Genomic DNA, 23,249 nt, shown 5'->3' on the forward strand with positions numbered 1-23,249 from the left:
CTACCATCCCTTGCTGCCTGTCCCCATTATCTGTGTGTGTGTGTGTGTGTGTGTGTGTGTGTGCGTGCGTGTGTGTGTTTTGTATGGCACAATCAAGGTGTCGAAACTTGAACATAATTTTTAGTTGTGTTTAGAGAGAAAACAACAGATTCGATCTATTCAGGTCATTTAAAAATGTTTCCGAAACGAATGCTATTTGCAGTCCGTCAGTTTATTTTGGTTTAGAATGGCATTGACAGAAATACGACTTGGTGCGTGAACACTAAACAATAACCCACATCCATCATTTACAGAAAATCGAAGGAGGAAAAGTGTTTTGTTTGTGGAAATGCACTTGCAAACGAACATCGTTTTATTTACAAGTGTCTTTTTTGTTCAGACTTGAGAAAAATCACATTCAATCTGAAATATATAGCAAGAGAGGCAAGGCCTTCAAGACTCACTTGTGATAAATTAAGTCCCCTAGCATTAATTACAGAGTAATTTCCCTTTTTTACTATCTGCACCAAAACGTTTGCAAAATAAATAAAAATTGCATGCTTAGCAAAAGAAGTTCCTGTTTGAACAAAAAATGATAATAATGACTCCTCTTGTTGTTGTGTCAGAATAAGAGGTCAAAGTGCCAAGTTTAGAGAATATAAAAAATATAAATATAACAGTAAATCCAGTTTGCATATAATTAGGCTTCTTTTTTAATTTTTTTGTGCCCATCCCAGAGGTGCAATTTTGTTTTAAACAAGATGACTGGAAAGAACTGAATTTTTCCTATTTTTATGCCAAATTTGGTGTCAACTGACAAAAGTATTTGCAGAGAAAATGTCAATTTAAAGTTTACCACGGACACACACACACACACACACACACACACACACACACACACACACACACACACACACAGACAACCGAACACCGGGTTAAAACATAGACTCACTTTGTTTACACAAGTGAGTCAAAAATATATAATATACGATACACTTTTTCACGGGCTTATAGATGGTTGAAATGAATATAACAGCCGTGTTGTTTCGAAGTAAGTTGAAAGAAGATCAAATACGCACGTTAAAGTCACTGCCATCAATGTCAGCGTTTGGTGGGTTATGGAAACAAGAACATACCCAGCATGCACACCCCCGAAAACGGAGTGTGGCTGCCTACATGGTGAGGTAAATAAATAAAATGGTCATACGCGTAAAATGTTACATGTTTGTCTGAGTGTGTATGTGTGTGTGCCTGGAATATGATTGAATGACACAGGAAACGAATGATGAGCGCCCAGTTGTAGCCGTCAGTTGGCTCTACCCAGGTAAGCAGCCTGTTGTGCAAATGACCCCGTGTTTGTAAAGCAAAGTGCTTAGAGCGTGGTCTCTGACCGAGGATAGGTGCTAAATGAGTATTCATATCAATCAATCAATCAATCATCATCTCAACCCAGTACCCATCTCACCAACACCACCACCATCTGCACCATCACCATCACCGCCACCACCACCACCACCACAATCACCATCATCATCATTATCATCGCTCCACAGTGACGTGGTCTTCGGTCTTTCCTGTATCCACAGGTACGGGTGGGAAGGATGTGGCCATCTGACCTGTGACTACATGTTGAGTTATCGCGTCCTTGGCAACATGGAGATCGCGGACATTGAGATCAGCGCCAGGAGCACTGGCTGGGTGGCTGTGGGCTTTTCCTCCGATAAGTTCATGGTGAGCGGACTTCCCTGGTTTCAGTTTCAGTTCCGCGGAGGGGTCGAAGTGGTTCAATACCCTTGCACAATACACCACGCCTGCTTTGAAAGAAAAGAAAGGAGGAAACAAAGAAAGAAAAGAAAAAGGAAAGGGTTGGGAGTTGTTGTTTTTTAAAAATCTTACCATGGTTTATCCTGAGTTGACTTTCCTGGTATCGGTTTCAGTTTCAGCTACACCACGCCTTCTTGGAAAAGAAGAAGAAGAAGAGACAGAGAGAGAGAAAAAGAAAGTAGAAGGGAGGGGGTGGAGGCGTGTAGGGGGAGGGCAAAAACGGGAATCTGACTTTGGTTTATGGTGAGCGGGCTTTCCTTCTTTCAGTTTCAGTTTCCGTTTCATGCAGACTGATCCTACAGCCACGCACACTGCACCACGTCAGTTAGAGGAAGGAGGAGGGGGGAGGGGAGAGATGGTGTAAAGAAAGAAAGAAAAGTGTGTGGTGGAGGGCGGAGGGGTGGTGAAAGTGGAGGTTAAAAATGTGACGGTGGTATATTCGTGGTGGACTTTCCCAACAATATTTTGGTGTGAACTGACCATTTTTTAAACATGGGCTGATTTTCCTAGCGATGTTTTAGGGTAAGTGGAAAGTTCTTATATAGTGAATATGTTGTTTTTTTTCTTGATGACATTTTGGGATGACTGGGTTTTCTTAACTCACTCAGTACGAGCAGTCCTCTCTCCTCCTTTACACAGACCCCTCGGATGTCCAGTGGGTGTCTGAATGACCCAACCTTTAGCTTCCGTAGTCAGAATTGTGGTATTCTTTGACAACATTCACCACTTCAGTATAAGAGCCTTCCGCTTGCAATATTTTGATGGTGGTAATTGGGGTGAAACGCTGTTGACGTTGTCTCTTTCGCCGCTCGTATGGAGAGTTAATGTTTTATGGCGAGTTAGTTTTCTTGATAATGCTTTAGGGTGAGTAAGTTTTCTTAATGATGTTTAGGGTGTTCGTTTTATTCGTGATGTTTCCGGGTGAGCTAATTTTCTTAGTTTAATTATGTATAGCATGAGTGGACTCTCGTGGTGTTTTAAGGTGCGCTGACTTTCGTAATAATGTTTAAATGTGAGTGGACATTATTTGTAATGCTTTATTGGCTTTTACTGACGACGTCTTATTATGATTAGATTTTCCATGTGACATCCTGTGGTAAGTAAGTTTTCCAAACGTTGTTCTATGATGACAGTGTCTTTTAGTGAATAGCGAGAGGATGAATAGACTTTCATGGTGATGTTCCATAGCGAGATGACATTTCGCTACGATATCTTAATCTCCTGAGTGACATTTCCCGACAATGTTTCTGGGTCAGTGGATGTTCTTTGTGATGTCTTAGATTCAACTCATTCCCCCCCCCCCCCCCCCCCCCCCCCCCCCCCCCCCCCCCCCTTCTTGTGTGCTCAGGGTGGTGACGATGACGTCATTGGCTGCAAGCTGAAGCGGAAGTTGTCGGCAGAAGTCACGTCTATGTCGCTAGGCAACACTGTGATGCACACTCGTCCTCAGGAGAAGGCCAATCGTCTGGAGTTTCTGAAAGGTCAGCTGCAGAACGGGCACATCTACTGTCACGTCAGACGCCCTCTGAAGGTACTTATACACCGACCCCCCTCGCCCCCCCCCCCCCCCCCCACCCCCCCACTCCCCCCTCCTCCACCTCTTCCATCTCCTTTTTGTTCATCTTGTTTCTTTTCCTTGTCATTTTCTTCTTCTTCTTCTTCTTCTTCTTCTTCTTCTTCTTCTTCTTCTTCTTTTGTCTTTGTTGTTGTTATTATTGTTTTTATCGTTATCACTATTATCATCATCATTACATTCTTCAAATTCATCAGCAGCAGCATTATTACTGTTTTGCCCACAGTACAAAAAACGACTTGCGAACTCGGATCTCGATCTGGTCAACGACTGGCATCAGCTGTACGCCTTTGGTGACATTGACAACGGTGAGTATGATGTGTTGTTGTTGTTTTTTTTTGGTTTTTTTTGTTTTTTGTTTTTTTTTTGTTTTTTGTTTTGCTGCCCCATCATCTGCACCGTTTCAGTGGCATTACTCCCACGCCGCTCATTTAGATTCCCCCATACACAGCCACACCCGGGTTCGTCCGTCGCAGTTCCAGCGTCGGCAGTCCACAGGGAACCATCGATGTTAGGTCGCCAGGAGGTCACACACCAGAGGAGACCCTGCACTGCTGCTGAGTCACTTCGGTGGTGTTCAGTGGTGCCTGTTCTGTTTTAACGTACTTAGGACATCACCTACTAAGCCCCCTACTAACGACAATAATGGCTTAGTCGCGGAGCCAGACTGAGTGAGCGTCCCTCCCAGAGTGAAGACCGCCACCACGTCCCTCGTGGTGTGTGTGAGTATGATGTGTTGTCTGGCAATGTGGCTAGTCAGTCAGTCAGTCAGTCAGTCGTTGGTTGGTTGGTTGGCTGGTTGGTTGGTTGGTTGGCTGGTTGGTTGGTTGGCTGGCTGGTTGGCTGGTTGGTTGGGATGATTTCATGGTTAACCGGCTGGCTGGTGAGTTAGGTAGGTAGGTAAGTGAATAACACGTAAGTTGGTTACTTCAGCTCCTTCGAACTGTGTCAATGGTTTGATTTTGATTTATACATACATAGAATCCAGGCATATATTATAGTCCATTTTGGGCGTTTCTCAAAAAAACCTCTACTTGGTTTGAAAATGCTTGAAACAATCCTCTCCCCACACGCTTTCCCACTCTGATACCGTATCTCATCTGTTTGTTTCGTTTTATTTTCTTAAGAAAAGGCATACGGTATCTTTTATTTTTATTTTGTAAGATGCTAACCTATCAGGAGCAAATTCAAGAGCAGTATGATGTTCGTGTGTACGTGAACGACAGAATAAATGTTGTGCACTTGTGGATTGATTTCGTCTAGACGGGTGCAATAGCCGAGTGGTTAAAGCGTTGGATTTTCAATCGTAGGGTCCCGAGTTCGAATCTCGGTAACGGCGCCTGATGGGTAAAGAGTAGATATGTTTCCGATTTCCCGGGTCAATACATGTGCAGACCTGCTTGTGCCTGAACCCCCTTCGTGTGTGTAAGCAAGCAGAACATCAAATACGCACTTTAAAGGTCCTGTAATCCATGTCAGCTTTCGGTGAGTTATGGAAACAAGAACGTACCCAGCATACATCCCCCCGAAAACGGAGTATGGCTGCCTACATGGCGGCGTAAAAACGGTCATACACGTAAAAGACCACTTGTGTACATACGAGTGAACGTGGGAGATCGCAGCCCATGAACGAAGAACAACAACAACAACAACAACAACAACAAATGGGTGGCGCTCTCAGTGTAGCGACGCGCTCTCCCTGGGGAGAGCAGCCCGAATTTCGCACAGAGAAATCTGTTGTGACAAAAATTAGTAATACAATACAATGCAATGCAATACGAAATGTAAAGCGCGCTGAGCAGTACTTCTGGAAAATGTGCTATATAAATGTCCAATATCAACATCATCATCATCATCGTCATCATCGTCAGTAGTAGTAGTGGTAGTGGTGGTGGTGATGGTGGTGGTGGTGGTGGTGATGGTGGTGGTGGTTGTGGTGGTAACTCGTGCTCATGTCCTGGACAAATAAAATAAACAAACAGACAAAACAAAATTTTAAGATTCATCATACTGATCGTGTTTCTTTCTTGTCAAATGTGACACCATTCTGTTATTAAAAAAAAAAATCCTTTCAATGGATAAGTGCAAAACGCGTGCACAAATGTGATTGTATTGTATTGTATTGTATTGTATTGTATTGCTTTTCTGTCATAACGTTTGTGTGAAATGTGGGTTGCTGCCCCCGGGGAGAGCGCTTCACCACAGAGCAACGCTGCTCATCATTTTTTTTTTCTGTCTGCAAATTAAATGTGCTCGGTTGACTATCAAAGTGGATTTTGCTACATTACATAGTTCTGTCAGAGTACAGACAAAATGGATACTTTTACGGGCATGCAGCACACGGAAGCTCGGTTATAATTATCGCCTCATCCGAAAGACTAGCAGTCAGACCACCACTCAGGGTCAAGTGGAGAGCGTAGTAAAAAAAATGATTTTTTTTTAAATGCTCGGTGCGTGAGGGACTAGAACCCGTGGTCGTTTGTATCCTGGATGGATGCATTACCACTGAGCCAACGTTTCACAAATGTCTGGTGGGGGTTTCATTGGAACAAAACTGACAGATTTGTATCCGAGACCTTGCACATCACAAAGGACTGTAAAAGACGTCCTTTCAAGACGGAAGTCTTCGTGCTCGTCTTCACGTTACTGCATTCTGGGGGTAATCTCTGACCCCCCTCCCCTTACCCCCCTTCCTCTCCGCCCCCTCCCCGGAAAAGAAATTGTGTAGCAGATTCATCGACAAGTCGATGTTGGCTACCCATCCAGACGAAGAATCTTACACGCGATTTTTTCTGGAAATATCTCAGGCCTAAATTATTGTTCGTATCTAGTTGGTTGCAGTGGTGGTTGTGGTGGTTGTGGTGCTGCTGCTGTTACTGCTACTGCTGCTACTACTGTTCCTGCTACTACTGTTGCTGCTTTAGTTGCTGTTGTTGACGTTGTTGTGGCGTTGCTTTTGTTGCTGCTGTGGTGATGTAATATATAGCCCAGCTAGCCTGTCGGCTTTCCAATTTCTTCTTCAGCGGGAAGAATCATGCAGCACATAGAACTCCCGAGGGTGTCGGAGCACAAAATCTCCATGATCCGAGTCACCGACATCATGGTCGTCACCAGCGTTGCCCTGTCACCTCCGCTTTCCGCTTCCTGTCTGCTTGCAGTTCTGCTTCCGCTGGTGTCGGTCTTCGCTGGATCGTGAGAGAAACTACACACAGCGTGTTTTGTGGGACGGGTACATTCCACTAGTAATGACTGTCCGCTGAAGAGGCCAAGTTTGCACAGGAGAGAGAGAGTTTATCAACATGTTTGAACTATGTAACCGTGTTTGATTGTTGTTGTTGTTGTTTCGTTTTTGTTGTTGTTGTTTTTATATGACGAAAGAGGGATGTTTTCACGTTTTAAGCCTTCGCATGTGCATTCAAATTACTGTAGACTGGAGAGTGTTGGATGAAAAGTGACAGGACCTGCATATTTTATCTTTCAGATCATAATACTATTTTTGATATTTCATCAGTGTAAGTTTTGGTATTATTATTATTATTATTATTATTATTATCATCATCATCATCATCATCATTATCATTATCATTTTTTGTTATTATAATTATTGCTACTTTTACTACTTTGATATCAGAGACGAGGTCACTGTTGTCGTGATTAAAAACATCGATCTAACTTTTACCATCTATTGAACCAAACATTAACATTATGAATACTTTGTCAGCATATTTATCATTATCGTTCATTATCAGTTATCAGCTTACAACAGTGTTTATTCTGTGCTTTCATGAATTTTTTTTAAAGCCACAAAGTATTGGTGTGCACACCTTTGCATCGTCTTAAATCTCATTCTAATTCAATCTGCGTGTTTTGGGTTTGTTTTTTTTAAGAAACCATACAACCTGTGTATGTTTGTATTGGCTATTACTCCATAACACGTGTGTGTGTGTGCATTTGGAGACCAGTTGTGTGTGTGTGTGTGTGTGTGTGTGTGTGTCCTTTTATACACCCTCACATGCCCACATGAATGTGAATATGAAGTACTGCAACCGTACGTGGGTGTTTTTTTTGCATGCTTACATGTAGCTGAGTGTGATTTTGTAACTGTATGTGCCTTCGTGCATGCATGTATGTATGTGGGTGGTGGGGGTTGAGTGGGGACGAGAGAGAGAGAGAGAGAGAGTTTCATAAATAATAGTCTTAACACTTCCTTCCTAGCCGATTCGTACTGATGCAATTTTGTTCTTTGTTGGGGTTCACAGCTACATAGAAGCACACATAGATGTCTCTAGACTAATAGAGAAACCCCTTGCATGTGGAATTACCTAGTGTGATTATGTTTTAGCTTATTTCTATTTCCTCTTTCTAGTTTTCATTTTCCATGTCTGCTGGAGGTCTATCGTCAAACATGTATTGCCGTTTAAAATATCTGTGCATTGCTTGCAGTATGATATTTGAGATGTTTGTGAAGTGTAGGCTAAGCCAAAAAAAAAGGAGGGGATGGGGAGGGTGGTGGTGGTGAGGTCGAAAATTGTGGTAGCTGATTTTTTTTTAAGAAAGAAAGAAAGGATGTATGTATGTTTACAATATTATTTTTCTCGGGATTTTTTCAATGAATAAGCAGTACTCGCAACTGTCTGTTCCACTGAGCTTAGGTTGGAGACGTAGACAACGGCATGTGCTGCCAATAGCAAGAACGTGCATGCGTGTGAATGACCAACGTAAAGACACATGTAGAAGGTTAGAAGCCCAGCATAAAGACACACGTAGAAGGTTAGAAGCCCAACATAAAGACACACGTAGAAGGTTAGAGGCCCTACATAAAGACACACGTAGAAGGTTAGATGTCCAACGTAAAGACACACGTAGAAGGTTAGAAGCCCAACCTAAAGACACACGTAGAATGTTAGAAGGCCAACATAAAGACACACGTAGAAGGTTAGAAGCCCAACATAAAGACGCACGTAGAAGGTTAGAAGGCCAACATAAAGACACACGTAGAAGGTTAGAAGCCCAACCTAAAGACACACGTAGAATGTTAGAAGGCCAACATAAAGACACACGTAGAAGGTTAGAAGCCCAACATAAAGACACACGTGGAAGGCCAGAGCTCCAACATAAAAACACACGTAGAAGGTTGAAGGCCCAACATAAAGACACACGTAGAAGGTTAGAAGTCCAACATAAAGACACACGTAGAAGGTTAGAAGCCCAACATAAAGACACGTAGAAGGCTAGAGGCCCAACATAAAGACAGAAGGTTGGAGGCCTAACATAACGACACACGTTGAAGGTTGAAGGCCAATATAGAGACACACGTAGGAGGTTAAAGGCCCAACATAAAAACACATGTAGAAGGTCAGAGGCCCAACATAAAGACACACGTTGAAGGTTGAAGGCCCAACATAAAAACACATGTAGAAGGTCAGAGGCCCAACATAAAGACACACGTAGAAGGTTAGAAGCCCAGCATAAAGACACACGTAGAAGGTTAGAAGCCCAGCATAAAGACACACGTAGAAGGTTAGAGGCCCAACATAAAGACACACGTAGAAGGTTAGAGGCCCAACATAAAGACACGTAGAAGGTTAGAGGCCCAACATAAAGACACGTAGAAGGTTGGAAGGCCAACATAAAAACACATGTAGAAGGTTGAAGGCCCAACATAAAGACACACGTAGAAGGTTAGAAGGCCAACATAAAAACACATGTAGAAGGTTGAAGGCCCAACATAAAGACACACGTACAAGGTCAGAAGGCCAACATAAAAACACACGTAGAAGGTTGAAGGCCCAACATAAAGATACACGTAGAAGGTTAGAAGCCCAACATAAAAACACACGTAGAAGGTTAGAAGCCCAACATAAAGACACACGTACAAGGTTAGAAGGCCAACATAAAAACACATGTAGAAGGTTGAAGGCCCAACATAAAGACACACGTACAAGGTTAGAAGGCCAACATAAAAACACACGTAGAAGGTTGAAGGCCCAACATAAAGATACACGTAGAAGGTTAGAAGCCCAACATAAAGACGCACGTACAAGGCTAGAGGCCCAACCTAAAGACACACGTAGAAGGTTAGAGGCCCAATATAAAGGCACACGTAGAACGTTAGAGGTCCAATATAAAGACACACGTAGAAGGTTGAAGGCCCAACATAAAGACACACGTAGAAAGGTGAATGCCCAACCTAAAGACACACGTAGAAGGTTAGAAGCCCAACCTAAAGACACACGTAGAAGGTTAGAGGCCCAACATAAAGACAGAAGGTTGGAGGACCAACATAAAGACACACGTTGAAGGTTGAAGGCCAATATAAAGACACACGTAGAAGGTTAGAGGCCCAACATAAAGACACTCGTAGAAGGTAAAGAGAGGGAGAGAGAAAGATTTTTTTTTTCTTAGTCCAGTTGTCACGGGTACCGAGAGCAGATAGAACTTGTTACGCCAGCCTGTCTTATTATTTCACACAAGGTTTTTCATCACATTTATTACAAGAAACACTTTAACGTGCTCTCTTTTTATATAGAATATTTCTCCACGTGAATCACGTTTCATGACATATTTTTCACTGACTTGCGTTTCTCAAACTGAGACAATACAATGATTTTGCTTGTAACTTTGGCCAGACTCGGGTGTTAATTTATAATCTTGATGATTAAGTTCATTATTGATATTTCAGTCGATGCTGTAAAGCCATTCTGAAAACTGCTAACGTTTCAGGATTGGCATTTTGTGAGTTTTCGTTTGTCATTTATCTCTCGTATATATATAGAGAGAGCCATTATTTCTCGAGACGGAAGGAGGCCGATGACGATATATATATATATGTGTGTGTGTGTGTGTGTGTGTGTGTGTGTGAGCGTGCACGCGCGCACGTTTATGTGTGCGTTAGTACCGTGCGTTGGGCATATGCCTTTCTGCATGTCTGGTTGTATGTGCATCAGCTCGAGCGAACGCATCATTTGTTTTGTTGTTTTTTTGTTTGTTGTGTTGTTGTTTTTTTCCCGTTTAACATGCTAATGATATTTTTGTTCTTGCATATCTATTCGATTTTTAAACTGCTGTTAGTTCAAATTATTGATATTAGATCCGTGTTTTGTTTAAATAGTGAAACTGCCTGCATAGCATTAGTGAAGAACGAGTCATACATGTCTGTGTGAAAGGTTATATATGCACTTTTTAATATCTCTTTCCCATAATTTCTCTGCTTGATGTATGTACACATTCCTGTCTATCTACCTGTCTGTCTGCCTATCAATCTGTCTGTCGATCTTCATCTGTTAACATCTATGATTATGTATTCATTCATTTGTTGATTTGTTTGTTTCAAAATTTTGTCAGTTCAGCTTAATTTGGTACGGTGGTGTGTGGTATTGAAACCATATCGAATGGTGCATTTCTTTGAAAACAGTAGATCTGCTGTATGGGGGCAATTGTTGTAGCTGTTTATTTGTTTGTTTTTTCCTTTTATTTAAAAACGTCTCTGGCTTTATTTTTCTACGAACGCTTTATTCCCTTCTTGTGTATCATGACTTTCAGCGTTTTTTTTCTTTACATCGACTCATCATTGCTCGATTTGTTTTTCTCTCTCTTTTTGTCTTCCTTTAGTCTGCTGGAGATGTATTTGAAATAAACTTTTCTTCGTTCAGTCTGTCTGTTTGTCTATCTTTGTCACTCAATCTCTGTTTCATTTTCACACTCACACACACACACACACACACACACACACACACACATACACACACACGCGCGCGCGCGCACGCACACACACACACACACACATATATATATATATCTATTTGTCTATCTCTGTCACTCAATCTCTGTTTCATTTTCACACACACACACACACACACACGCGCACGCACACAAACACACACACACACACACACACACACACGCACGCACACACACACACACACACACACACACACACACACACACACTCTTGACGTATGCAACTCACCATCACACAAGTGTACCATGACATATTTTACTTTTCCTTGACCAGCTACTTCAGTCCAATCTCAACATCTTCAATCAAATTTTAACATTCCTCCCCCACGCCCCCCCCCCCCTCCCCCACCATCCCTGACATATGCAACTCAAATCGCATGCGTGTCACTACATATTTTACTTTTGCTTAGCTAGCATCTTCAGTTCAATTCAACACTGCTCTCCCCCTCCTTCGTTTACCCCGAATAATACTGCAGACACTACATTTACTTTGCTGCAGTCCGATGAATCAAGGAGCTTCTACCCGACAGCTGTAGAAGTTCAGTAAACATGTCCATCACAACCTGACTGTAAGCTGCAATCTTTCGAGGAAATAACACACAAATCCCGCATCAGAGTCATACGATTTATCAGTTTTGAGACATTGCCTTCTTAGTGCTTTTTATCAGCTTGCGTACAGGGCAATAAGAAGTTTGGATTGTTTGTGTGTGTGTGTGTGTTTTGTTTGTTTGTTTGTTTTGGTGTGTGTGTGTGTGTGTGTGTGTGTGTGTGTGTGTGTGTGTGCCTCTTATCCACCTGTGTATAAGAGGATGGAAAGTGCAACGTGCGCAATCGTCTGAAGTTGTCACCCTTTGCCTTAAAGAAGGTGTCTACTTGTCAGATAATTATCTCCCTTGTCCTCCTTTGCATTTCCGAAATTACCAGTGTCGTGGTTTTTTGGCTGTTGTTTTGTTTGTTGTTGCCATTGTTGTTATTTTTTATCTTCTTTATTTAGGATGTATGTGTGAGGGGAGTTGGGGGCGAGTTCGCTGATCCTCTTACCGAACCACGCCCAACACACAAAAATACGCATAGAGAGAAGAAAATAGCAGTCCCTAACTACAATCCATGCTTAACAATCCACAGCCTTCTACCTTCCAAATCATATCTTTCCTATTTAAGGGTGTGTTCATACAAGACATGGCAAGAACTGTCAGCCAGTTACCGTCAAACAGACACATCAAATCCGTTCATACTGCATACAGTCACACACTGCCAGCAATCGCTTGCAGAGCAGCAAATTAATGCGGACATCACAGTCGTGTTCTCCAAGCGGACCTGGAATGAATATTTCTGTTTTTTCCATAAATAGATTAAACAGAGCATATTTCAATGAAGAAATGTATTGCCAGATTCGCATCTAACATGATGTTTGTTTCTTATTTCCCGGGGTTTTTTTTTTCACCTAAATTTTGTTGATCATGCAACACCTTTTTTTTCTCTTTTTTTTGGGGGGGGGGGGGAGGTGGCGGGGGATAGGAGGGGGTAGGGGGGTATCTCACTTGTCGCTTGGGAGAATATCCGTTCTAAACACTAGCTATCAGATTTTTGTCGTAAGTCATGTAATCAATTTCCTCAGAAAAGACAGTTGACCATAGTCACAATCGTGCACAAGGTCAAGCCCCACGACCAGATACAGAAGGGCGAAAAAAAGCTGTGCACCGCAAAATTCTGGTTGGAGCTGACTGCGTCTGACAATATGCAATACAAACGCCTCTCCCCGTCTTTCATGACAGGAAAGGATTTAGTTTCTGTGCACGTCTTCAACCAGCCCCTGTCTGAGTCCGTACCGTGTAGAAACTAGTATGAACGCACCCTTACAACAAGAAGGAAAGACAACAAAAAACAAAAACAAAAAAACCTACTCTGGGAAAGTACAATTGACGTTCTTGCGGATCCGTCTGGGAGGACTGCACATATCCTTATCAATGCGCATGGCCCTGGAGAGCATCCTCTTGAGCACGAAGCAGTCGCCCTTGCCGCAGTAGACCCTCAGACAGAAGGTGAAGGCTTCCAGAACGTCCCTGCGCAGACACCTGATCATGCGGCGTTTGGACATTAACTGCATGCAGCTGTGGACGGCTGCCGCACGCTTGTCCGCATCACAGTCACGGAAAGCCTTGACGGCCCGGGAACACTCCGGTGCATTGGGCAACAGGAGTTTGGTCTGGTCTTGTCTGTGGAGACGGAGATCGAGTAACTACTGATAAAACAGTGGGACAACAGGGTTATTGTGTTGTTGTTGTTGCTGCTGTTTTTGACTCACTTGTGTAAACAAAGTGAGTCTATGTTTTAACCCGGTGTTCGGTTGTCTGTGTGTGTGTGTGTGTGTGTGTCTGTGTGCCCGTGGTAAACTTTCACATCGACATTTTCTCTGCAAATACTTTGTCAGTTGACACCAAATTAGGCATAGAAATATTGCACCTCTGGGATGGGCACAAAAAATAAATAATGAAGCCTAATTATATGCACTTAAACTGCATTTACTGTTATATTTATATTTTTTGTATTCTCTAATCTTGGCACTTTGACCTCTTATTCTGACCCAACAACAAGAGCAGTCATTATTATCATTTTTTGTTCAAACAGGAACTTCTTTTGCTAAGCATGGAAATTTTATTTATTTTGCAAACATTTTGGTGCAGATAGTAAAAAAGGGAAATTACTCTAATTAATGCTAGGGGACTTAATTTGCTTTAAATTGATCTTTCTCATCCTAGACATTACATTTTGAAACTATACTCAATACATAAAAAGCTTGTGTGTTTTACTCAGTCACAAGTGAGTCTTGAATGCCTTGCTTCTCTTGTTAACAAATATAATGCACTTTAACATGTGATGAATAGCAACAGCAAGAGGAAAAAAAAACGTTTGATTTTCTAACCCAGGTGTAGATATCATAGGAGAAGAGGAGTTATAGCTTTTAAACAAATATGTAGCTTCACACGTGATGTAATATACAGTGTATATGTAATGTACAGTTTCACATGTGATGTGACAATGACAAAGTAGCCGGAAATACGGGTTCTTGTTCAAACAAATATAGAGGGGAAAGGGTTTCACAACGTAACATGAATGGTTGCAGGAAATAAGTTTAGATGTTTTGTTCAGAATGTATAGAAATATGTACAGTAGCAGGAAATAAAGTTTAGATGGTTTCTTTAAAAATGTTTAGAAATATAGTATGCTTTAAGTGTGGCGTAATGTGTTTGCATTTTAAAGCATAAGAACACTGAGATCACAACAGGGGACTTCGTCTGTCTGTCTACCTATCTGTCTATCTATCTGTGCATCTATCTATCCCTTTGCAACATCTCCGTTGGCTCCCTGTCTCACACAGAATAAAGTATAAGATCAGCACTCTATGTATTCACAAATCTGCCCCTTCCTATCTTTGTGACTGCCTTTATCTCTACACTCCATCTCGCTCTCTACGATCGGCTTCGGATCCCCTCTGTTTACGCATACCCAGATTCAAACACTCCACTGTTGGACGCCGTTTTTTCTCTGTCTCTGGACCTTGCATTTGGAATGAACTTCCTCTTTCGCTTCGTCAGGTTTCCGCACTCAGCTCTTTCAAGTCTGGCCTTAAAACCCACCTCTTCACAAGATAGCCTCCCTTCCCTGCCTCTTCCTTGTCTGCAGTTTCTTCAGTTTTAGAGTTATGATTGCGTGTAAATGACTGGTGTGAAAGCGCTTAGATTTGTCTCTGCACAAGATTCAGCGCTATATAGATACTATCATTATCATTATCAATATAATGTTCCCTTTTCCTAACCTCTCTCTCTCTCTCTCTCTCTGTCTCTCTCTGTCTCTCTCTGTCTCTCTCTCTCTCTCTCTCTCTCTCTCTCTCTCTCTCTCTTCTTTCTTTCCTTTTTTCTTTTTTTTTTCCCTTTCTTTCTTTCCTTATTTATTTGGGACAGAATTCCGTCAGGTACAACTCGCTTGGCAGCATATGTTCTTGTACATGTGATAAGTCCATGCTGAATTCGGGTTTCGACGTCTCACACAAACTCTCAGAACCCCTTCCACCACTTAAAGCCTAATATAGTATCGGGCAGAGTGGAAACCCCGGTCCTTGCCGGAATTGATAATAATAATAATAATAATATATTGTATTTATATGGCGCAAACTACCCATATGATGGGCTCTCAGCGCCTCAAATGAGATAATACATATACAATTGCGCATTATACCGCACAAGAGTACATGAAAAACAACATGTATATACACCAATACAATACTACAAATTGCAGATATGAATAATCGCAGGAAAAAGGCACCACACACACACACACACACACACACACACACACACACACAGAGGAAACACCGACCCACTAGCACACGCACCACAGGAATAAACCAATAGACGGGGGACACAGGGGGAGCGCAGAGGGTGGGAGGATACCACGTCACATCGAAAGGTCATTTTGAACAAGTGTGTTTTAAATCATCCTTTGAAAGATGACAGTGTTGCTGAGTGCCGAAATTCCAGAGGAAGAGAATTCCAGACAGAAGATGCTTGATACTGAAAAGCCCTTTGACTGATGTCTTTGAAGAGAATTTGGGGACTCGAAGGAGCTTTCCGCCAGAAGACCTTAGAGAACGGTATGGAGTGTAAGTGTGAAGAACAAAAGATAAGTAAGATGGGAGAGAACCTTCAAAGTGGCGAAAAGCTAAAATGGCAATTTTGTGCATTTTGTACTGATTTCTGTATTGAATGCAAAACCAATGAAGTTGACGCAAGAGAGGAGTAACATGATCTTTTTTGGACTTTTTGAAAATGAACTCCAACAATCGAAAACCTGGCTGAATGTTCTGGCCAGTAAGATATCCAGACAAGCAAGATGGACAGCCTGCTGTATACATCATGTAGTTGTACGTAATTTATACAGGGACTCAACGATCGACATATCAGAGACTGAGCCAGCTGCAAAGTAATTAGAGCTGTGTGATCAATCGTTTCTCCAACGCAATGGAACTTTACTGACAGTTTAGTATTATGTGAAGGACTGTGGCTCACAAACTAGGAGGCAAGACTGCACTGGTTCTTAGGTGCTACAGCCTTGGGGGCTAGTTGACCTGTGGGAACCCTCCCAACGCTGACTGTCCTAAAATCCTCTTGCCCGAGAGAGTGGGGAGGTATCATGGTCAAGACAGTCTCCACTATAACCACATTTCAGTCCAGACAGTCGGGACAGCAGCTGACTCCTCTGCCGTCCTAAAGGTTTCGATAGGATACGACTAACTGTCCTACATATTTGTAGAATATGTAAGATTTTATATCAAACTTACATCAGAAGGTCGTGGCCGATTTCAAAGCCATGTTGCAGAACATCGTGAAGAGCTGCCTGCAACAGAACAGAAACAAAACTCAAGATTACTTTCCCTAACCTTTTTGGAGAATAGAAGATGACCACACACACACACACAAAAAAACAAAAAAACAAACAAATGGAAGATAATGAACTTGATGACAACAACAACAAAAAACATTACATGCCAGGAACCGAATGCAACTGGGTTGCATTTACAGCGCCATTTGAGTCTGTAATTGGTGCAGACTTGGGCAGTTTCGTGACGCTAAGCAAAACAGCGCCATTTGAGTCTGTAATTGGTGCAGACTTGGGCAGTTTCGTGACGCTAAGCAAAACAGCGCCATTTGAGTCTGTAATTGGTGCAGACTTGGGCAGTTTCGTGACGCTAAGCAAAACAGCGCCATTTGAGTCTGTAATTGGTGCAGACTTGGGCAGTTTCGTGACGCAAAGCAAAACAGCGCCATTTTAGTCTGTAATTGGTGCAGACTTGGGCAGTTTCGTGACGCAAAGCAAAACAGCGCCATTTTAGTCTGTAATTGGTGCAGACTTGGGCAGTTTCGTGACGCAAAGCAAAACAGCGCCATTTGAGTCTGTAATTGGTGCAGACTTGGGCAGTTTCGTGACGCAAAGCAAAACAGCGCCATTTGAGTCTGTAATTGGTGCAGACTTGGGCAGTTTCGTGACGCTAAGCAAAACAGCGCCATTTGAGTCTGTAATTGGTGCAGACTTGGGCAGTTTCGTGACGCTAAGCAAAACAGCGCCATTTGAGTCTGTAATTGGTGCAGACTTGGGCAGTTTCGTGACGCAAAGCAAAACAGCGCCATTTTAGTCTGTAATTGGTGCAGACTTGGGCAGTTTCGTGACGCTAAGCAAAACAGCGCCATTTGAGTCTGTAATTGGTGCAGACTTGGGCAGTTTCGTGACGCTAAGCAAAACAGCGCCATTTGAGTCTGTAATTGGTGCAGACTTGGGCAGTTTCGTGACGCTAAGCAAAACAGCGCCATTTGAGTCTGTAATTGGTGCAGACTTGGGCAGTTTCGTGACGCTAAGCAAAACAGCGCCATTTGAGTCTGTAATTGGTGCAGACTTGGGCAGTTTCGTGACGCTAAGCAAAACAGCGCCATTTGAGTCTGTAATTGGTGCAGACTTGGGCAGTTTCGTGACGCTAAGCAAAACAGCGCCATTTGTCTGTAATTGGTGCAGACTTGGGCAGTTTCGTGACGCTAAGCAAAACAGCGCCATTTTAGTCTGTAATTGGTGCAGACTTGGGCAGTTTCGTGACGCTAAGCAAAACAGCGCCATTTTAGTCTGTAATTGGTGCAGACTTGGGCAGTTTCGTGACGCTAAGCAAAACAGCGCCATTTGAGTCTGTAATTGGTGCAGACTTGGGCAGTTTCGTGACGCTAAGCAAAACAGCGCCATTTTAGTCTGTAATTGGTGCAGACTTGGGCAGTTTCGTGACGCTAAGCAAAACAGCGCCATTTTAGTCTGTAATTGGTGCAGACTTGGGCAGTTTCGTGACGCTAAGCAAAACAGCGCTGCTAAGATCGCGAAAACAATCCAGCTGGGGTTCGAAGGCCCATATTCGCTCAGTTCAGGACAGCATGGAACAGGTACATCCGAACCGAACAAACAAACTTGGCCATAAGTTTTCGGGACTTGGTGTAACCAGAGAAATCTGTTGTGATAAAAAGAAATACAAATACAAATACAAATAACCCACAGGAAAATAATAACAATCGAGAAGGGAAGGGCAACGATGGCTGAACTATGAATAACTCAGTAGATAAGTGATCACGTAGACCTCGTTATCTAGCGCCACCAGGCCCGCAGATATCCTTTAACAAGTTAGAGAAAGATAGCAGGGGTATCTGGCCCTGAATGGCACAGCGCAGATGTGTGGGAGACAGTATGTGTATATTTAAGAGCCAAACATCTGTGTTGCAATGGGATAGATGTTACCATTCTAGGAGGAATAGTTCGTGGTATGATTATACCAAGTCACCGAATAAAAATTAAAAATTGAAAATTCAGCAACACTAAGCTACACGATGTATCATACGCAAAGTAAGGCTGGACCGTGCACTGCTGATATTATGACGCCGTCGACATAAACATGATTTACGTGTTTGAAATAATCTACCAAATTTCCCCCCCAATATCATCAACAACATTGGTAGCACAAAAACCATCAAATGTATCAAAAATAATCTTTGAATGTCGCACTTTTAACATTAGTCCACTGTAATTTCAAAATGATCATCTTTCTAACAAGCATTTATCGCCTTTGATTTATGAAATAGAATGAGTAACGTTTCCCGACTTTAAAGACATCATGTATACAAAATAGTGAACACGACTTGCTTCAAAGAAATTCTTTTCGTGAATTGCTATGATATCACATCATAATAAAATCAAATTCGTCTCCAGGTCACAAAGTTATTCTGTTTCGGGCACTATCTTTCAGCGTGTAGTATAATATGATAATTATCAAACTCAACTGGTAGCATTTTAGGTGCATAAATCACATTCATATGCTGAAAATCAAGTGCACACTGTCATTTTAACAACTTTGTGGTACGCGTATTTGATCAGCATTATTGATGAATGTTTTTTTTATATCATGCTCTGTTTTTCTTTTGTTTTTGTTTAAGGTGTTTTTTCGTCGAATCGAAATCGGTTTTATGTGCTGTTCAGCAAATGCTTCTAATACAAACATAATTCAAACGGGAACTGAAATTTAAAAACATTGTGGTGAAAAGATTTCAGTCATGTTATGTTCCATTGCATTTGTAGTCACTTCAACTTATTTTATCATCCTTTCAAAGAATATTCATTGGATGATATACCAACACACTTCTCATTAATTTGTTGTGCTGCTTCAACATGGAATCTAGGGCTTATTGTTTGTTGTCAACAGGAAAGTGTATTTTCTATATTCAGATTTTCTTTTTCATGATTTCTTTGTAGAGTTCCTGTTTTCGAAAATCACTTTGTGGACTGACATGCAAATGAAAATTATTCACACAAGCTTGCGCGCGCACACGCACACACACGAACGCATACATACAAACTGAAACAGACGCACATACGCACGCACACACACACACACACACACACACACACACACACACACACACACACACACACACACACACACACACATGAAGGGCAGAATAAGGTAATACCCCATGAGAATTGTTGATTCCCAGCTCCACTCCTCTATCCCAAAACAAAGTGTCGTTGTGATCTGTGGGCTTACTGCACAGATAATTGGGGTACCTGTACACACACACACACACACACACACACACACACACACACACACACAAACACACACGCACGCACGCACACACACACACACACACACACACACACACACACACACACACACACACACACACACACACACACACACACACACACACACACATGGCAATGTGAGTATCAGTGACAACCTCCAAAGAGGACGTTTTCTCTTCACCTCGGTTTGCCTGTCTAACGCAAATAATAATAATAATAATAATAATAATGGTATTTATATAGCGCTGGATCTTGTGCAGAGACAAATCAAAGCGCTTTCGCACCAGTCATTCACACGCATGCATAACTCTAAAACTGTAGTAAACTAAAGACAAGGAAGGGCAGGCAAGGGAGGCTATTTTGGGAAGAGGTGGGTTTTAAGGCCAGACTTGAAAGAGCTGATTGTGGAGACTTGACGAAGCGAAAAAGGAAGTTCATTCCAATCGCAAGGTCCAGAGACAGAGAAAGAACGGCGGCCAACAGTCAGTGTTTGAATCTGGGTATGTCCAGTGGACAGAGTTTCATGATAGGCTGCGAAGGCGTCGACAATTGGCTAAGAACGAATGTATCAGTATCAGCATCAGTAGCTCAAGGAGGCGGTCACTGCGTTCGGTCAAATCCATATACGCTACACCACATCTGCCAAGCAGATGCCTGACCAGCAGCGTAACCCAACGCGCGCTTAGTCAGGCCTTGAGAAAAAAAAAATAATAATAATTTTTTTTTTAATACAAAAAAATGTAAAATGACAAATAAAATAAAAATTAGATTAAAAAATAAATAAATAAAAATAATTTAAAAAATAATAAGAACGAATGGAATAGATGTGTGTTGGGTGGGGGTGGAAGAGGGGGATCCAGGATCTTTTTTAAAATATTTATCTGAGAGAGCGTAGGGGTATGAGGGGGGCGGACAAACGGTAACAATTTGTATGATACTTCGATAACTACAATGATGGATGTTCATGATTGGATTTTTTTTTTTTAATGACAGGCCATAGAATAGGGAATAAAAGACATTTTGATGATGTCCTCGGAGTTTTTCACCTTTCAAGAATAGGAGAGGGATAGGAATGTGTGCAGAGGATGGGCGGACTGGGATGAGAGGGTCAATTCTGAACATATCTCAAGAAGGCCAAGAAAATCTGGTACATTTACTCGGCGAGGGAGGGGGGCGATGGGGGAGGGGAAGGACGTACATGAGCAAATCAGTCCATTTCTCGGATTTGCAGTACCCTGAATTGTTACTTCTCCACAATTATTCTTCAGACAAATGATCTTGCACGTGCAATCTGACATGTGATTTCGTTTTGTTTGGTTTGGTTTGGTTTGGGTTTTTTTTATCTGCCTTGTCGTCTGGCTTTTCCTTCATACTGCTCATTCCGAATACCTCATACACAGCTATACTCAGGCTCATCTCCTGCTGCCAACATCAGTATTCCACAGGGGAGATACCCCTCATAGGTCGCCCTTAGGCCACACGCCAGATGAGACCCTGGCATTGCTTCTGGGTCACTTCTGTGGTGTTCAGTAGTAGTGCCTGTTCAGTTTCCACATCATACAGGACATCATCACACACTAATCCCCCCTGATGCCAACAATAATGGGTTATTTGTGGAGCCAGACTGGATGAGCCCCCCCCCCCCCCCCCCCCCCCCACCTTTACACACTCTTGATTGAAGACGGCGACCACGTTCCCTCTGACGACAGCCTGACTAAGCGCGTTGGGTTACGCTGCTGGTCAGGCATCTGCTTGGCAGATGTGGTGTAGCGTATATGGATTTGACCGAACGCAGTGACGCCTCCTTGAGCTACTGATACTGATACTGTACGACAGCGCCTATGAATGTGACGTCACCAAAGACTTTGCCCCGAATCATCAATGGCATGGAAGTGGGTGGACATCAAAACTACAGATACCATGAGAGCACGACATGAAAGTCATCTTATTTCTTTCCTGTTTTCTTAAACCATGAATGAGAATGATGCTGCTGCTGATATGGAGGCGCGCGCGCGTGCTCATACACCGAGAGAGAGAGAGAGAGAGAGAGAGCGCACCACCCCTCCTTACACATCATAAAAACAAACAAAAAAACACCACTACCGTTTCCCCAGACCCCATTCCCTAGCTACCCCTTCTGAACACACACACACACACACACACACACACACAAAGTCTAAAATCACAAATGTGGTTAGACGTTAAAAACGAACACACACACACACACACACACACACACACACACACACACACACACACACACACACTAAGCAATAACACCCCTTCACTCTCTCCTTCCTCTCTCCCTTCCTCCCTTCCTTCCTTCCTTCCTACTCACTCACTGCCAGGTGGAAACACGGCCCTTTCAGGCGAGATCACAGCCAAGCCGGGCATGCGCACTTGCGCGTTCGGTTCATCGTTTTCGTTGTAGGACCGGAAACGGATAGTAGTGTCGCATTCTCGGACCTTCAAGATGGCGAAGTTCCCATCCACTTCGAAGATGCAGTCGATGGTGACGCCCATGGTGTTGCTGTGTATCCTGGTGCCCCACAGCGCGTTGTCTCCCTTGGAGGTCACTATGCCTGCCTGCGGGTTTAGGGATGGAGGGATGGGGGTGTGGAGTGAGTGATAGTGGGAGTTATTGGATGGGTGGATGGATAGATGAATGATGGATGGATGGGTGGATGGATGGAAGCGAAAATACTGCTTCTTCATACGTGTTTGAGGGGTGTGAATGAGAGAGAGAGAGAGGATGGATTGATGGATGGATGGATGGATTGACGGAAGAATTGAAAAATACTGCGTCTTTATACGTGTAGAGGGGTGTGAATGAGGCAGGGAGAGGATGGATGGATGGATGGATTGACGGAAGAATTGAAAAATACTGCGTCTTTATACGTGTAGAGGGGTGTGAATGAGGGAGGGAGAGGATGGATGGATGGATGGATGGATGGATTGACGGAAGAATTGAAAAATACTGCGTCTTTATACGTGTAGAGGGGTGTGAATGAGGCAGGGAGAGGATGGATGGATGGATGGATGGATGGATTAACGGAAGAATTGAAAAATACTGCGTCTTTATACGTGTAGAGGGGTGTGAATGAGGCAGGGAGAGAGAAGATAGATGGATGGATGGATGGATGGATGGATGGAATGAATAAAGCAAGGAAGGGAGGGAGAAACTGAAGATACTACTTTTGCATATGTGTTGAGGGGTGTGATGTGAATGAGGGAGAGGATGGATGGATGGATGGATGGATTGATGGAGGAATTGGAGATACTGTTTTTGCAACCGGTTTAGGGGTGTGACATGAATGAAATAAGGAGGGAGGGAGAGGAAGGATGGATGGATGGATGGATGAATGGAACTGAAAACAGTGCTTCTGCATAAAGGTTGAGGGGTATGACGTGAATGAGGGAGGGAGGGAGAAGATAAACGGATGGGTGAAAAGGAGGACGGGGGAAACTG

The 23,249-nt window shown here is 42.8% G+C and overlaps 2 protein-coding genes across 4 annotated transcripts in view; one reads left to right on the top strand and one right to left on the bottom strand.

Annotated features, from left to right (window-relative positions):
- Positions 1 to 11,013, top strand: part of LOC143297090 (uncharacterized) — a 70,482-nt gene extending 59,469 nt beyond the window's left edge. For both annotated transcript variants that reach the window (XM_076609265.1, XM_076609270.1), the window contains exons 7-10: positions 1,566 to 1,710; positions 3,152 to 3,334; positions 3,603 to 3,684; positions 6,400 to 11,013. In XM_076609265.1, coding sequence (XP_076465380.1) covers positions 1,566 to 1,710; positions 3,152 to 3,334; positions 3,603 to 3,684; positions 6,400 to 6,572 — 583 coding nt within the window. In that variant the 3' untranslated portion in view covers positions 6,573 to 11,013. The remainder of the gene's footprint in view (positions 1 to 1,565; positions 1,711 to 3,151; positions 3,335 to 3,602; positions 3,685 to 6,399) is intronic.
- LOC143297105 (uncharacterized) overlaps positions 4,648 to 23,249 on the bottom strand; it is a 36,507-nt gene continuing 17,905 nt past the window's right edge. The window contains exons 6-10 of one of the 2 annotated variants that reach the window (XM_076609287.1): positions 22,119 to 22,366; positions 19,666 to 19,759; positions 16,455 to 16,510; positions 13,021 to 13,332; positions 4,648 to 5,333 (exon numbers count right to left, since the gene is read on the bottom strand). In XM_076609287.1, coding sequence (XP_076465402.1) covers positions 5,327 to 5,333; positions 13,021 to 13,332; positions 16,455 to 16,510; positions 19,666 to 19,759; positions 22,119 to 22,366 — 717 coding nt within the window. In that variant the 3' untranslated portion in view covers positions 4,648 to 5,326. The remainder of the gene's footprint in view (positions 5,334 to 13,020; positions 13,333 to 16,454; positions 16,511 to 19,665; positions 19,760 to 22,118; positions 22,367 to 23,249) is intronic. The other variant, XM_076609280.1, reaches the window with a different exon arrangement.

Source organism: Babylonia areolata, chromosome 2, assembly GCF_041734735.1.
Source record: "Babylonia areolata isolate BAREFJ2019XMU chromosome 2, ASM4173473v1, whole genome shotgun sequence".
NCBI lineage: Eukaryota > Metazoa > Mollusca > Gastropoda > Neogastropoda > Buccinidae > Babylonia > Babylonia areolata.